The sequence below is a fragment of the Neovison vison genome, chromosome 13 (assembly GCF_020171115.1).
Source record: "Neovison vison isolate M4711 chromosome 13, ASM_NN_V1, whole genome shotgun sequence".
Classification (NCBI taxonomy): Eukaryota; Metazoa; Chordata; class Mammalia; order Carnivora; family Mustelidae; genus Neogale; species Neogale vison.
In genome coordinates this window covers 40,671,467-40,689,232 of record NC_058103.1, presented here as the reverse complement: position 1 = coordinate 40,689,232, position 17,766 = coordinate 40,671,467, and the positions used below count along the sequence as shown (strand labels likewise).

Sequence of the window (17,766 nt, the reverse complement as noted above, 5' to 3'; positions counted from 1 at the left end):
CCAGGGTCCTGGGATCAAGGCCCGCCTTGGGCTCTCTGCTCAGTGGGGAGCCTGCTTCCCCCTTTCTCTCTGCCTGCCTCTCTGCCTACTTGTGATCTCTCTCTCTCTCTCTCTCTGTCAAATAAATAAATAAATTCATTTTTTGAAATGCTGTAAAATGGTTTTTTTTTTTTTAAAGAAATTGCATCTACTACCACAGAAGACATAGAATTGTTTATAAGCATGTTATAGGGTCTACTCATGGGCCCTTGATCTTGTGTCAGTCTGTGTGACTTGTTGGCTAGTTTTGTAGTAAACCAGCATGAAAACCTCTGCAGGCCACATCCAAGATGACATTCTTGCCCCCTCTTTGAATGTGGATTACAGTTTGTAGACTTGTCTGGTTTCCCATAACTCTCAAATGTGTAAACATACTGAATTTTAATTTATCCATTTATTTGCTCAGCTATTTATTTCCTTAGCTAGATGATGAGCTTCCTAAGGACTTGGGGTGGTGTCTTACCCATCTCTGTATTCACTGAGACTTCCCCAAGGCTAGGGACTTGGTGGTGTTTAAAATGTCTGCTGAGAGAAGGGATGTAACCAGCAGAACAGAGTGGGGAGTGAATAAGATAAACAGCATTATTCAGGACCTAGTAGATGGACAATAAACTAGAAAACAGAACTTATAGAATCAGTCTTTCACACAGTCATCCATTTGCTTATCCATTACCAAAGTAGCAATAAAAATTCCAAGTATTTTAATAAATTATCTATGTCATGTTGACAGGAAGATAATCTTGTGGAATATTTCCACGGGTAGGCGAAATGCCTTATAAGACTGCTGCAAGGCCTAGAAGAAAGAAGATGTGTTACACATGTACAGGTTAGTGATGCTGGTACCCAGACTCTGGAGCACATTTACTTTTTCAAAGTACATTAGTACCACTTATGCCATTTTAATTCTACCAGAAACACATGATATTGGTGTATAACTGTTGCAATTGACCTGATGAAAAAGAGTACCCAGACAGGTAAAAGGATATTTCCCTTAGAGTCTTATTGCCAAGGGACTTTTTCTTTTTCTAGCTGTTAAAAGTTATTAAAAATGTAGCCTTGATTTCCTCATCTATAAAAGGGACATAATATATATTATCCACATTAAAGGTTACTGTGAGCATAACATGGGCCTGAGTCCCTTTTCCATGTGAGCCATTATGCAAAACACTTGGGATACACTGATACAGATCCTTACTTTGAGGTCACTGTGGTTTACTTAAAAAAAAAAAAAGAAAGAATGATACAATCAATACAAAACCGACAGACAACTTAAATTTTTAAATGGGCAAAACAGTTGAACAGGTACTAAACAAAGATGTATACAAATGGCCACCAACACGTGAATAGATGCTTCATTTGATCATCAGGAAAATGCAAACTAAAACCACAATGGGATACCACTACAAACTCTCCAGACTGGTCAAGTAGGAAAAAAAATAATAATAACCAAAGTTTGGAAAGAATGTGGAACCAGTGGTGTTCTCACATACCCTGCTAGGAGTGATCTGAAACTTCTCTGGGAGATGGCACTGTGCACAAGAGTGGATTGTCCACATTTCTATGGCTCTGTGATTCCACTTGAGGGGTATACCCCACAGAATTATGTACATATGTTCCTGAAAACACATGTACTAGAATGTTCATGACAACTCTATTCATAATAGCTCCAGCTAGAAATTCTGTAACCCCCCTCCAAGAGTATGTAAATTGTAGCATAGTTTATACACTTGAATATTATGTATGGAACCAAGGCTGAACAAACTATAACTGTATTCAATATAATAAAGATGTACTTTGCAAACACAGTATTGAGCAAGAGTACATACTGTAATATTCCATACATATGATGTTCAGAAACAGACAAAACTAGTCTTTGGTGTTAGAAGCCAGTATACTGTTACTTTACTTTGTGGGGAGGTTAGTGGCAGGAAAGGACATAGATGATATCTGGATACTGTTAATGCTTTGTTTCTAGATCTGGGTGCTGGTTACCTGTGTGTATTCACTTAGTGTTTCACTTATGATTTGTGCACTATTTTATATGTACTTAGTCTTTATTTCAAAAGTTTTAAGTCTCCCTTTCTCATGTAACTATATTATATGTCTAGGCAACTAACCAAAACCATCATGCAAAGTGAAATGTTCTTGAACTTACTTTTCTCAATTTTTCATTTTCCAGGAGCAAAGCATCTACTTTTAAGTCATGCACATAGATTTCATTTTCTAAGTTCTTTAGAGTTTCAAAATGATTTTTAATCTTATGGCTTTCTTGATCTCGTAAGTATTTGAGTTCTTGCTTCACTTTTTCCTGCTCAAACATAAAACCCACAATTATCTCAGTTAAATAAGCAGGGCACCGGTGTTTTAGATTGCCTGAACCACATTCAGAGAGGGGTTATAATTAATTCCTGAATCATCAGCAGAGGCTATGTATACCTTCCCTTAGAAGAACTTGATATTTAAAACTCCAGAGTTGATTCAATTCTGGGAAGATGGTGGAGTAAGAGGGTCCTGAGCTCATCTCAACCATGGACACACTGAGATAACAACTATATCTGTGCAACTATCTTTGAAAGTGATCCAAAGACGCAGAACGGACTTGCATAGAGAGAGGGCCACGTTGAAATGTGTAGGAGTGGCAGAGACATGTTTAGGAACCCAAACCCCAGAAAACTAACCACAAACAGGAAAGATACTACAGGAAGCCAGAAGATCAGGCCTCATGCCAGGTACCCCAGGCATGAGGGACCCACACTGGAAAAAGAAGTCTCTGTAATATTTTAACTTCGAAAACTAGTGGGACTTAAATTCATGAGTCTTTACAATCAGCAAGGCTTAACTCTGGTATTTCAAAAATCAATAGGTTTTGCTCTGGGAAAGCTGGAGAACTGGAGGACAATAAGAAACTGAGTCTTCACATTTAAGGATCCAACAAAACAAATAATCCTGCTGAGACACAGCATAGAAGCAGCTATTTGAAATTGCCTGGGGTAGTTAGGAAAATTTATTTACTAATCTCAGATTGTATGTTGGAGGGGCAAGGATCTTTAGGAGATCATTACAGAACAAATGTGGTGATGGGTGCCATTTCTCTTTCTCCCTGCTTCCCATCAACCTTGCTGGCCAGACACTTGCAGGAAGCAGGATGAATGCTCTCCACCTATCTTGTTAACTAGTACCCTGCCCCTGCATTACCCTGCATAGATGCCCAATCCAACTGGCCATACTCCAAAGGCATCCCTCCAAAGTGACTCCTGCCCTGGAGAGAGAAGACACACGTGCCAGTGTGCCCACAGTCCCAACAGCTAAACCTTATGGCTGGCAGCACAGTGAGAGTGCCCTGCTGATCAGTGAGATGGCAGCCCCAGCAGACTGGGGGCAGGCATCTGATCTCAGTGCAAGCTCCACCGACCAACAAAGCCTCACAGGGACAAAGAAAGGAGAATGCCCTATGGCTCTGTGCAACTATAGCCCCAGCAGATGGGCTGATAGGGGGCTTCTGGTTTGAATGCTGACATCACCTAACTACAAGCCCTCAGCAACCCCAGACTGTCCCTTTAACAGCACAGGGACCAAACACTGTCTGGTGCACATAACACAGGCAAAGGGGGCCATTGCAATGGACCTGACCATAGGGAAACATGGTTCAGCCACAATAGTGGGGTTCATACAACCCACAAAAGAGATGCCATTGAAATGCTGGACTCTGATGAACAGGGAGCTTGCATCATTGGGTACTACTGGACCTCCTCTTCAAAAGGCCACTACTTACTTTCAAGATCAAGATATGTAGCTAACTTCTATAATACATAGGGGGGAAAAGCAGAGTTAGACAAAATGAGGAGATAGAGGAGTAAGTGCCAAAGGAAAAAACATGATAAAACCATGGCAAAAGAGCCACATGAAATAGAAATAAGCAATATGCTTGAAATAAGCAATAAGCAATAAGCAATAAGAAATAAGCAATAGGCAACTCAAATTCATGGTCATAAGGATACTTACTGGACTTGAGAAGTGAGTGGAAGATCTCAGTTAGACATTCCATAGAGAGATACAGAATATAAAACTGAGGCAGAGATGAACTCAATAACTGCAATGAAAAATACATTAGAGGAAATCCATAGCAGATTAGAGGAGGCAGAAGAACAGATCAGTGATCTGGAAGACAGATGTAATGGAAAGCAACCAAGCTGAAAAGCAAAGAGAAAAAAATATAATAGAAAATGAGAATAGGTTAAGGGCACTCAGTGATGTCACCAAGTGTAGTAACATAAGCATTATAAGGATCTCAGAAGAGACAGAGGAGGCAGAAATTTTATTTGAAAAAATAATAGCTGAAAACTGTCCTAATTTTAGAAAAGAAAGAGACGTCCCAGCCCAGGAGGCAGAGAGAGCACCCAACAAAATTTATGCAAGGCAGTCCACACATAGTAATTAAAATGACAAAATGTAGTGATAGAGAATTTTAAAAACAATAAAAGAAAACAATATATACAAGGAAAACCTTGTATAGGTTTATAACCTATCAGCTGATTTTTCAGCAGAAACTTTATGGGCCAGAAGAAAGTGGCATAACATATTTAAAGTGCTGAAAGAAAAAAGAACCTACAACTGAGAATATTCTATTCAGCAAATCAGACTTAATAAGAAATGTTAATGGGCATCCTTTAAGTGGAGGAAAAAAAAAAGAACGCTATAATCAGGAGTAAGAAAACTATGAAAGGAAAAAAATTTTACACATAAATGCAAACATTTAGTAAAAGTAGATTAATCACTTATAAAACCAATATGGAGGTAAAGCACGAAAGGAATAAAATCAATTATATCTATAAAAATAAGCCAAAGGATACATTTTTTAAAAAATGTAAAGTATGACATAATATACATAAATGTGGGGGGTTGGTAAAACTTGGTGCTTTTAGGGGTGTCTGGGTGGCTCTGTCAATTAAACATCTGACTCTTGATTTCAGAGCTTAGGTCATGATCTCAGGGCTGCAGGATCAAGCCCCAAGCTGGGCTCCATGTTGGACATGGAGTCTGCTTGAGATTCTCTCTCTCCCTCTTCTTCTGTCCCTGCACCTCCCTTAAAAAATAAAAATAGTGCTTGGAAAACTGCACATCTATATGCAAAAGAATGAAACTGGACAATTTTATTACCCTATACACAGAGATAAACTCAAAATGGGCTAAAGACCTAAATGTGAGACTGGAAACCATAAAATTCTTAGATGAAAACATAGGCAGTAATTTCTTTGATACCAGCCATAAAAACATTTTCCTAGATATGTTTCCTTAAGCAAAGAGGAAAAAAGCAAGAATAAACTATTGGGACTACATCAAAATAAATAGTTTTGCACAGTGATGGAAATCATTAACAAAACAAAAGGCAACCTACTGAATGGGAGAAGATATTTGCAAATGATATATTTGATAAGCACTTAATATTAAAAATATATATAAAGAACTTATAAAACTCAACACCAAAAGCCCAAACAATCCAGTTAAAAAATGCACAGAGGACATGAAAAGACATTTTTCCAAAGACGACATACAGATGGCCAACACACATATGAAAAAATCCTCAGCATCACTAATGATCAGGGAATGCAAATCAAAACCACAATGAGAGATGGCAGAATAGGAGGCTCCTAAGCACACTCTGTCCCACAGAAATACACAGAAAACACCCACATCAGGGCAAATAACCCAGTAAGCAACCTGAAAACTGGCAGAATGGACTCTCCACAGCTAACTGTTGAGAAGAGGCCACACTGAAAAGGATAGGAGGTGCAGAGACATGGCCATGAGCCAAACTGATCCGTAGGAGAGAGAGACACCACAGGCACAGAGAGGAAAAAGAAAAGACCCCTCATCAGCCATCCCAGGCAAGGGGGAGCCGCACTGGGAAGATGAATCCCCACAACATTAGCTTTGAAAACCAGATGGGCCTAACTTTGAGTTCTTGCAGTTAAATGGGGTTTAACACCTGGAATAGTGGTTTGGACTTTGCAATGGATGGAGAGCAACAGAAAACGTAGTTCCCACCCTTAAAGATAAATCACAGTGAAGAGCCCCACCAATATACAGTACAGAAGCAGCAGTTTGAAAAATGGCTGGTGTACACAGGAAGGAGATTTTATTTACCAATCTCAGAGCATGTACTGTAGGGGCAGGGATCTTTGGGTGACTTCCAGAACAAAAGAGCTGGCAGGCACCATTTCTCTTCCCAAACCCCCAGACTAAATACATAGACACCTTCAGGAACCAGTGCAGCCTGGACACTCCTGCCTAGCTTACTAACAGCTCACCCTGCCCTTACACTGTTCCTCAAACCTCCCCCCTCCATTGTGGTGAGGCAGTTTTCTAAAGTGGCTCCAGGTCCCCTCCCACAGCAGAGCAGCCATGATCTTGCTGGCACCTCATGCCCCACCCCTGTATTCTTCCACAGACCTGCCCTTGGCAGTTCTCCAGGCCATAGGTCCCCTCCTGCAGCAGACCAGCACACAATTTTATAACAATGTTTACCCACCCACATTCTCTTGTAGACCCACCCTGAGCAGGAGTCCCTCCAATGCAGTGCCACTAGCCTCACACCGTGCAATCATCCCTGATCAAGGCCAGCACCATTCCAAAGTGACGCCTGTCCCAGGGAGAGGGGAAGATAACCATACACATTTGTCTGATTCAGACCCCTGCAGTGGGCTGGGGGCAGACATCTGGTCTGACTGCAGGCCCCACTCACCAATGAAAGCTTCTTAGAGGACAACACAGTGAGAGCACCTTACAGTTCAGTGCTACCACAGCTCCGGCAAATGCCTAGCCTGACTCAGCTCAAGCCCAACATGACCCCAGACATAGCTAACAGCACAGGGATGAAGTCCTGAGATATTCAGAGAGAGCCATTGTAGACAGCTGGACTGAAGGCAAACATGGCTCTAGCACAGAAATAGGGAGCATGCAACACACATATGAGATCCCCCTGAGGCACCAATTTCTGGTGCACAAGAGACACTGAACTGCAGAGCATTACAGGATCCCTTCTTCCTAAGTCCATTGCTTTTAAGAGCAGGAGACCCAACTGATATTCCTGCCACATGGGAACAGACACAGAGCTAGTCAAAATGAGGAGACAGAAGAATATGTCCCAAATGAAAGAACAGGACAAAATCACAGCAAGAGATCTAAATGAAATGGAAATAAGTAATAGGCTGGGTAATATAATTTATTTATTAATTAATTAAAAAGATTTTTATTTATTTATTTGACAGATCACAAGTAGGCAGAGAGGCAGGCAGAGAGAGAGGAGAAAGCAGGCTCCCCACTGAGCAGAGAGCCAGATGCAGGGTTTGATCCCAGGACCATGGGATCATGACCTGAGCCGAAGGCAGAGGCTTTAACCCACTGAGCCACTCAGGTGCCCCCAGTAATAGAATTTAAAGTAATAATCATAAAGATACTCACTGGAGTTAAGAGTGGAGGACCTCGGGGCGCCTGGGTGGCTCAGTGGGTTAAGCCGCTGCCTTCGGCTCAGGTCATGGTCTCAGGGTCCTGGAATCAAGTCCCACATCGGGCTCTCTGCTCAGCAGGGAGCCTGCTTCCCTCTCTCTCTCTCTGCCTGTCTCTCCATCTACTTGTGATTTCTCTCTGTCAAATAAATACATAAAATCTTTAAAAAAAAAAAAGAGTGGAGGACCTCAGTGAAACTCTCAACAAAGAGATAGAAACATAAAAGAGAATCAATCAGACATAAAGGAGTCAATAACTGAAATTAAAAATACACTAGAGAGAATAAATAGTAAACTGGAGGAAGCAGAAAAATGTATCAGTGACCCAAAGGATAAAGTAATAGAAAACAATCAAGCTGAGCAGGAAAAATGACTAATAAAAATGAAAACAGATTAAGAGAACTCAATGATACCATCAAGTGTTATAACATTCACATTATAGGGATCCCAGGAAAAGGGAGAGATAAGGGGGAAGAAAATTGATTTGAAGATAAAATAGCTGAAAATATCCCTAATCTGGGGAAGCTGAAAACATCTCTAATCCAAGATGCACAGAGAACCCCCAACAAAACAACCCATGGAGATCCACACCAAGACCTGTGGTAATTAAAATGGCAAAATGTAGCAAAAAAGAGAATGCTTAAAGCAGCAAGAGAAAAGAAATTTACATACTAGGAAAACCCCATTAGCCTATCAGCTGATTTTTTTCAGCAGAAATATTACAGAGAGACGGGAGTGGCATGATATATTCAAAGTCTAAAAAAAAAATTCCTGCATCCAACAATACTTTACTCAGCAAGTCTACAATTCAGAATAGAAGGAGAAATAGAGTTTCCCAGACAACCAAAAGTTAAAGGTCATGACCATTCAGCCAGCCTTACAAGAGATGTTAAGGGGGATTCTTTGAGTGGACAGGAAAGACCATAATCAGGACTAAGAAAGTAGGAAGCACAAAAGTATATCTATAAAAATCATTCAATGGGGTGCGCCTGGGTGGCTCAGCGGTTTAAGCTGCTGCCTTCGGCTCAGGTCATGATCCCAGGGTCCTGGGATCGAGACCCGCATCAGGCTCTCTGCTCAGCAGGAACCTGCTTCCTCCTCTCTCTGCCTGCCTCTCTGCTGACTTGTAATCTCTGTCAAATAAATAAATAAAAATCTTTAAAAAAAATCATTCATGGGTTCACAAAATAAAAAGGTATGAAGTATGATATCACATACCTAAAATGTTGGGGGTGAGAGGAAGAATAAAATTTTAGTGCTTTTATCATAGGTTCAAACTTAAGTGACTATCAACCTAATATAATCTGCTGTGTATATAAGAAGTTAGGTAAATCTAATGGATACTACAAATAAAAAACCATTAATAGATATGCAAAAAATAAAGAGAAATGAATGTGAGTATGTCACTAAAAAATCCAGCAAACTGTGAGAGAAGCAAGCAAGAGAAAACAACAAAAAACGAAAAAAGAGAGAAGTACTACAAAAACAACAATAAAACAAGTTAAAAATGGCATGAAGTACATACACCTATTAATAATGGACTAAACACTCCAAACAAAAGACATAAGGTAATGGAATGGACAAGAAAACAAGACCCATCTTGCTACCTACAAGATACTCATTTCAGTCGAAGGGATGGAAAAGCATTTATCATGCAAAGGGAAGTGAAAAGAGAGGATAGTATTATTTATATCGGACAAAATACACTTTAAAACAAACACTGTAACAAAAGACATAGAATCATAAAGGGAATCATAATCATAACAATCCAACATGAAGATATGTGTAAGTATTCATGCCCCCAACATGGAAGCACCCAAATACACAGCAAACAATGACAAAAACGAAAGTAAACAATAGTAATACAATAGTAGTAAGAGACTTTAACATGCCACTTACATCGATGGATAGATCATCCAAACAGAAAATCAATAAGGAAACAGTGATTTTTGAAGGACACTTTGGACCAACAGATTTAACAAATATATTCAGAATATTCCATCCTGAAACACTGGATACATATTCTTTTCAAGTGCACATGAACCTACTCTAGAACATATCACATATTAGGAAACAAAACAAATTTCAGAAAATGCAAAAACCTGAAATTTTACCATGCATCCTTTCCAACCACAATGCTGTAAAACTAGAAATCAGCCACAAAAAAAATCTGGAAAGAGCACATTCATGGAACTTAAATAATATGCTACTAAACAATGAAGTGTCATATAAAAAAATCAAAGAGGAAATTTAAAAAAATACACAGAGATAAATAAAAATGAAAACATAATAGTCTAAAATCTTTGGGGTACAACAAAAGCTGTTCTGAAAGGGAAGTTTATAACAATACAGGCCTACCCCAAGAAGATGGAAAAATCTCAAACAAACAACCTAACTTTCTACCTAAAGGAGATAGAAAAAGAAGAACAAAGCCCAAAGTCAGTAGAATGAAGCAAATAATAAAGATTAGAGCAAAAATAAATGAAATAGAAACTAAAAACTAACAAAAAACCAATAGAACAGATGGATGAAGTTGGGAACTGTTCTTTGAAAAGTTTAACAAAATTGATCAACTGTTAGCCAGACTCATCATAAAAGAGAGAGAACTGAAAATCAGAAATGAAAGAGTAGAAATCACACCAAACACCACAGAAATATAAAGGATAGAGAATATCATGAAAAATTATATGCCAACAAATTAGACAACATAGAAGAAACGGAAATATTTCTAGAAACATGGAAGCCCCCGAAACTATATCAGGAAGAAATAGAAAATTTAAACAGACTGATTACCGGCAAAGAAATTGAATAAGCAACCAAAAAACTCCTAACAAACGAAAGTCCAGGTAAATTTACAGGTAAGTTCTACCAAACATTTAAAGAAGAGTTAATACCTATCCTTTTCCAACTATTCCAAAAAATAGAAGATGAAGGAAAGCTTCCCAATTCATTCTTTGAAGTCAGCATTACCCTGTAACCAAGTAAAGACACTACAAAAAAAAGAAATTTAGGTCAATATCTCTGATGAACATAGACGCAAAAATTCTCACCGAAATATTAGGAATTCAACAATACATTAAAAAATTATTCACCAGAATTCAAGTGGAATTTATTCCGGGGATAAAAGTGTGGTTAAATATTTGCAAATCAATCAGCATAATACATCATGTCCACAAAAGAATGGAGACAAACCGTATGATTATTTCAATAGATGCAGAAAAACCATTTGACAAAGTATGACATCAAAAAAAAGCCCTCAACAAAGTAGTTTTAGAGGAAACATACCTCGACATAATGAAAATTCCACAGTGAACATCATACTCAGTGTTGAAATCTGATAGCTTTCTCCCTAAGATCAGAAAAAAGACAAGGATCTCCACTCTCACAAGTTTTTTTTGTCCAACATAGTACCGGAAGCTGGAGCCACCACACTTAGACAAGCAAAAGAAATAAAAGGTATCCAAACTGGTAAGTAAAAATTTCACTGTTTGCAGATGACATGATACTCTATATAGAAAACCCTGGAGACTCTACCAGAAAACTACTAAAACTGATAAATGGAATCATTAGGTTAGCAGGAGACAAAATCAATATACAGAAACCTGTCACATATCTATACACCAATAATGAGGTAGCAGAAAGAGAAATTAAGGAAACAGTCCCATTTACAATTACACCAAAAATAATAAAATACCTAGGAATAAACTTAATTAAGGAGGTGAAAGACTTATACTATGACTATAAAACACTGATTAAAGAAATAGAAGATGACACAAACAAATGGAAAGATAGCCCATACTCATAGAATGGGAGAATAATTATTATTAAAATATTTGTACTACCCAAAGTAATCTATAGATTTAATGTGATCCTTATCAAAATACCAACAGTATTTCTCATAGAACTAGAAAAAATAATTCTAAAATTTGTATGGAACATCAAAAGACCCTGAATAGCCAAAGCAAGCTTAAAAGGAACAAAACTGGAGGTATTAAAACCCCAGATTTCAAGACATTCTACAAAGCAGTAGTAATGAAAGCAGTATGGTACTGGCACAAAAATAGACATATAGACCAATGGAACAGAATAGAGAGCCTAGGAAAAAAAACCCACAAATATATGGTCAATTAATCTTCAACAAGGGAGGCAAGAATGTGCAATAAAGACAGTCTCTTCAACAGACAGTGGTGGGGAAACAAGACATCTACATGCAAAAGAATGAAACTAAACCATCTTACAACATACACAGAAATAAATTCAAAATGGACTCAAGACCTAAATGGAAGACCTGATACTATAAAAATTCTAGAAGAGATCACAGGCAATAATTTCTCCGACATCAGCCACAGCAAACATTTTCTAGATACATCTCCTGAGACAAGGGAAACAAAAGCAAAGTAAACCATTCGGACTATGTCAAAACAAAAAGCTTCTGCACAGCAAAGGAAACAATCAACAAAACTAAAAGACAACCATAGGTGTCTTTTGATGGGTAGAAGATCAAAGAAGATGATGGGTAGAAGATGAGTAGATCTTGGGTAGATGATGGGGAGAAGATATTTGCAAATTACATATCTGGCATACACATACTGTTATCCAAAAATACAAAAAACTTACACAACTCAACACTAAAAAACCAACTAATCCAATTTAAGGATGGGCAAAATACATGAACAGACATTTCTCTAAAGAAGACATTCAGATAGATGGCCCATAGACACATGAAAATATGCTCAGCATCACCCATCAGCAGGAAAATGCAAAGTAAAATCACAATGAGATATCACATCACACTGCCAGAATGGCTAAAATGAAAAACTCAAAAACCAACAGAATGTGGAGAAAAAGGAACCTTCGGGCTCTTTTGGTGAGAATGCAAATTGGTATAGCCATTGCGGAAAACACTACAGAGGTTCCTCAAAAAATTAAAAATAGGAATACCCTACAATCTAGGAATCGTACTACCTGGGTATTTACCCAAAGAATATGAAAAAGCTAATTTGAAAGGATATAGCCTCCCTTTGGTTTATTGTAGCATTATTTACAATAGCCAAGATATGGAAGCAACCTAAGTGTCCATGGATAAATGAATAGAAAAAGGACATATGGTACATATATACAATGGAATATTCCTCGGCCATAAAAACAAAATGAGATTTTGCCATTTGGAATAACATGGGCGGACCTAGAATATATAATGCTGAGTAAAATAAGTCAGCCAAGGAAGGACAACTACCATACTGATTTCACTCTGACATGGCATTTAAGAAACAAAACAAACAGAAAAAAGGACACAAACAAACAGACAAAAAGACTCTTAAATACAGAGAACAAAGTTGTGGTTGCCAGAGGATAGGTGCGTGCCAGGATGGGTAATGAAGAGAATTAAAATACACACTTATCGTGATGAGCACTGAGTAATGTATAGTATTGTTGAATGATTCAACACCTGAAACTAACATAACATTATATATTAATTATACAATTAATAGATATACAATTAATAGATATTGAATAAACAATAAATAAAACTCCAAACCTGATTTGTGGAAATTTTTCATAAACTTTGAGAAGCAAGTTAAAACAAGTTGTTGAAACAACTTCATAAAAATATGAATATATTTTGATATATAAACAATTATATGGCAAAAATAGGGGAGAAGGAAGTAGAATTTATTGAAGCTTTTTAAGGGAGAATTTAATATTTCTTGAGAAAAGAATAATACTTTATGGATTTTTCAGAATTTTCTACTGAATTTATACTGTTATAAATCACATAGTCTTTAGTCATTGTATGATCACCACTAGCAGAATTGTACTAAGAAAATACAATTGCATATATAATATACTTACTATAGTACTCTTCCCTTTCATCTTTTTCTATACCCATGTGATAAAAGTTCCTTTTGATATCAGTGCATCTCAAAAAATAGAATGATTCTATTTTAAATTGGTCAACTCTATACACACATTTACCACTAATTATACATTTTAAGAAGGTAGTAAATGTTTCCTCACCTGCTCTCATTTTATCCACTCCCTTCCCACCTCTGCAACCTCTGTGCACTTATCCTAATCTTCACAGGACATTAACAGAATAATATATCTGAAAAGAACATTAGAACGCATCTCCCAATTTCTACTTTAAATAAGAAAACGGGGGCCTCCCAATGAGTTTCCTGTGATTACATGTTAGTTGCATCAGAATCTCTGTGTATACATATGTATACCCACACAAGTACAGTTTGTATATATCAGTATTCTAATAAAAGAAAGAATGAATGCATTGACTCTTTACCGTGTTGTTAAAATATCTTGAAAAATCTTTTGACATTTGAGAAATGTAATCATTTAGTAAATTCTGCTCCTGCTTTTGTGCTATAAGAGAAAAAATAAATACCCACATTTGGTTTTTAAAAACGAAAATAAGGCATGTGCTTAATTTTAAAAGTCATATACTATTATAAGTCTCATAACAAAAAACAGAAGTCAGTTCCTTTCCAACACAGTACCCACCCTTATGTTTAACTCCATAGAATTAACTATTTTTAAACTCATTTAGACTTTTTCTTCTATTTTCTTAATAAATGCTTATATGGCTATTTCTTGATTTGCTATTTTAAGACATTTTCTACTTTCTTCCCAACATAGAAATGCTTACTCCCATCCCCATGTCCCCCACCCACACTTACAACCTCTTTGTTTCCCCCCTTCCAACATCACCATAAAGCCATATTTTTAAAATGAATTTTAACTATTTAGATTATGACAACGTAAATATTATTCACAGAGGAGACACAGAGGAGTGTTGTAAAATTATACCTCCTCGCCTGTATAATTTTTTGTTTTTCTAGGAGATAAAAATAGCCTCACTTTTTTTTACTTGCTTAGTTTTCCATGTATACATTAATTCATCAAAATCTAAAATAGAATTAAAATCTTCCAAATATTACTTCCCACATGGTCAAACACCTTAGGTGATCTATCAGCTCCCTTCGTCTTCCCTCCCTCACTGCCTTCTGTTTTCATTTTTCTTTAGGTCTCCTGGAGAGCTGAACACCTGGGACTTTTGCATCCCCCTTGTTGGACTCCTGTTTCCTGCATTTTACATCCTCCTCTTTTTCTTGATTTGTTCCTTCTTTGTTGAAGCAAGTTTCATACTAACTTCCTGAGAGAGTAAATGAGATATTTTGACATCTTTTAAATCTGAATGAATCTCTATTTTATATTTATAGTTGACTAATAGTTTCAACAGGCAGCTAATGTTGGAAACTATTTTCTCTTAGATTTTTGGAGGCAATGTCTTCTAACGTTTAGTATAATACTACAGTTAAGAAGTCTAAAACTATTCGGATTACTAATCTTTTGTGTAAGATCTGCTTTTTCTCTCTAGAAGCCTTTGGGATATTTTTTTCTCCTGCAATCCCAAAGTGATGTTACTTAGTATCTTTTATTTCAGAAATTGCACTGGAGATTGATGGGCCTTTTCAAGTAGGAAACTCATATTCTCCAATTCTAAGAAATATTTTTGTATTATTTCTTGGGTAACTTGATCTTTGCATTTTTCCCATTTTCTCTTCTCTGACCTTCTTGTTAATTAGATATCCAACCTCTCAGAATAGTCTTCTAATTTTGTTACTCAAAATTTATCCTAGGGGCGCCTGGGTGGCTCAGTGGATTAAGCCGCTGCCTTCGGCTCAGGTCATGATCTCAGTGTCCTGGGATCGAGCCCCGCATCGGGCTCTTTGCTTGGCAGGAGCCTGCTTCTCTCTCTCTCTCTCTCTCTCTCTCTCTCTGCCTGACTCTCCGCCTGCTTGTGATCTCTCTCTCTGTCAAATAAATAAATAAAATCTTTAAAAAAAAATTTATCCTGTTCCTCAGCTTTTTTTTCTTCTTCTTCTTCTTCTGTTTTTGGAGAGATTTCCTCAACTTTTCATAGAATCCTCCTACTGAATTTTAAAATTTTGGTTGTTATTTTTTTCATTTCTAAGAGCTCTTTCTTGTTTTCTATTCTTTCTTTAAGCATCTTCTTTTTTCATAAATGCAATATTTTTTGTACAAATATAAGTTAAAGATATATCTTCTGTAATATATAGAATGTATATTTTCTATAATATGTAGAGACTATGAATACACATTATGTATAATACAGAGAGACTATATATTCTCCAAGAATCTATCTTTAAAAGTATTCTTACATTCTTTGGGTCATCTATGTTTCCATCAACTTCTGTTATTCTGTCTGCTTTAGTTTCTACATTTCATTTTGGAATTTTTCCTGAGGTGTCTGGTGATCTTTGTCCACTCCTATTTAAGCATGAGGCACTCATGCTTATGAGGAACTCACCCAGTTCCTGGGTGGGCTTCATTGTACAGCAATAAGGAAGGGACCAGCCATTTTGTTGGGGGATCCTGAAATGCTAGATTATGTCGGGCTTTTCTCTGAGATGGTTTGGTTTCCTTCAAGAAGAATCCAACCTCCTTCTTCTTCAGAGTGGGGTGGGGGAGGGATTAGAGAATAGTTACACACAGCTGGCAGCCTTCATCAAGCCGACCAATGGCAGGGGGGTCTCTCTACAGCATCTGTCTTCTACTCTCAGTCATATTTGATATCCTGCAGTTTAGAATCTGTTGGGGCAACAACTTCTCTGCTAGCATTCAGAGGAATAGTCACTCAGCTGCACAGAAGACAGCATCTGACCTGCCAGTCTCACTGCTTTTTATAAAGATAGTCAACCAATCTTCAGCTCCATGACTCTTCTCAGCTTCACGGTATCAGGGTCCTCCAATGCCCAAGACTTGCCGGGTCTTGTGGATAGAATGTCTTGCTTTCATGGTGTGCTTTTTTGCAGGCACTTGCTTTTCATATTCCCCTTCCTGTTAATACCTCTATCCAATCACACCTTCCAAAAATGTGTTGATGTTTATTACCTGTGGATATCTTCTCCACCAGTCCGCCATATTTCCCTAAAAAAAATCTTTTACACATATTTGTTATGAAGTTTCATTAGAGAGCAAAGATAGATGCATGTTTTGCCCATCAGATTTAGCCAAAAGTCATTACATTGTTTTCTATATGTACTGAGCCTATTCTATCCTCTGTAAGTCTTACCGCTTACAGGTAAAGCATATTTTTCTACTCTCTGGAACACATTGCTCTTATGTTCCCTTTTCTACCTGTCTCTTGCCTTCCTATATTTCCTCTACTTTCTTTAGTAGTTCTCTCTTTTCTTTGCCTCAAGAGAATCAGAACTTGTATTATATGATAATACATTGCTTATTTTCATACTCATCCTGTTTCTTACATCCTCCATCTTAGCACAAGAAGGGATGGGAGGAAAGGTTGGGAGAACAGAAAATTGGGGATGGAGTATATGTGTATCATGACTCTTGATAGAAGTAGCAAAATCCCAAAAAAAATCTACCTGAGTTAACTAAATGAAAATCTGGCAAGAAGTGGAAAATCAATGGAGGAATGGCAACCAGAGCAGTTATCCAAAGTACTTATTCTTATAATCTTACATTCATTTTAATAAAATTTTATTTAAATTCAATTTAATTAACATATACCATATCATTCATTTCAGAGATAGAATTTAGTGATTCATCAGTTGCAGACCACAGCCAGTACTCATTACTTCAAGTGCCCTCCTTATTGCCCATCACCCAGTTACCCCTTCTACCTCCTCTCCTGTAACTCTCAGTTTGTTTCCTATAATTAAGAATCTCTTATGTCTTGTCTCCCTCACTGCTTTGTCTTATTTTATTTTTCCTTCCCTTGTCCTATGTTCAACTGTTTTATTTCTTAAATTCCAAATATGAGTGGAAACATATGGTATATGTCTTTCTCTGACTTACTTTCACTTAGCACAATAGCCTCTAGTTCCATCCACATCACTGCAAATGGCAATATTTCATCTCTTGATGACTGAATATTCCATTGTGTGTCTGACACACACACACACACATCATATCACATCTTCTTTATTCATTCATCTGTTGATGGACATCTATGCTCTTTCCATAGTTTGACTATTGTGAATATTGCTGCTATAAACATTGGGGTGCAGGTGCCCCTTCAGATCACTAAGTTTGTATTCTTTGGATAGATATCTAATAGTGCAATTGCTAGGTCATAGGGTAGTTCTATTTTTAACTTTTTGAGGAACCTCCATACTGTTTTCCAGAGAGGCTTTCCCACCAACAGTGTAAGAGTTCTTCT

At 37.4% G+C, this 17,766-nt stretch overlaps 1 protein-coding gene and 1 long non-coding RNA gene across 2 annotated transcripts in view; both read right to left on the bottom strand.

The window, feature by feature from the left end:
• CCDC175 (coiled-coil domain containing 175) overlaps positions 1-17,766 on the bottom strand; it is a 69,443-nt gene that overhangs the window by 9,920 nt on the left and 41,757 nt on the right. The window contains exons 15-16 of the mRNA XM_044229803.1: positions 13,843-13,922; positions 2,195-2,347 (exon numbers count right to left, since the gene is read on the bottom strand). Coding sequence (XP_044085738.1) covers positions 2,195-2,347; positions 13,843-13,922 — 233 coding nt within the window. The remainder of the gene's footprint in view (positions 1-2,194; positions 2,348-13,842; positions 13,923-17,766) is intronic.
• Positions 7,667-10,904, bottom strand: LOC122893033. The gene is made up of 3 exons (XR_006381572.1): positions 10,830-10,904; positions 10,439-10,534; positions 7,667-7,683 (listed from the first exon to the last, which is right to left on the bottom strand). It is a non-coding gene; the product is annotated as an uncharacterized LOC122893033 (long non-coding RNA).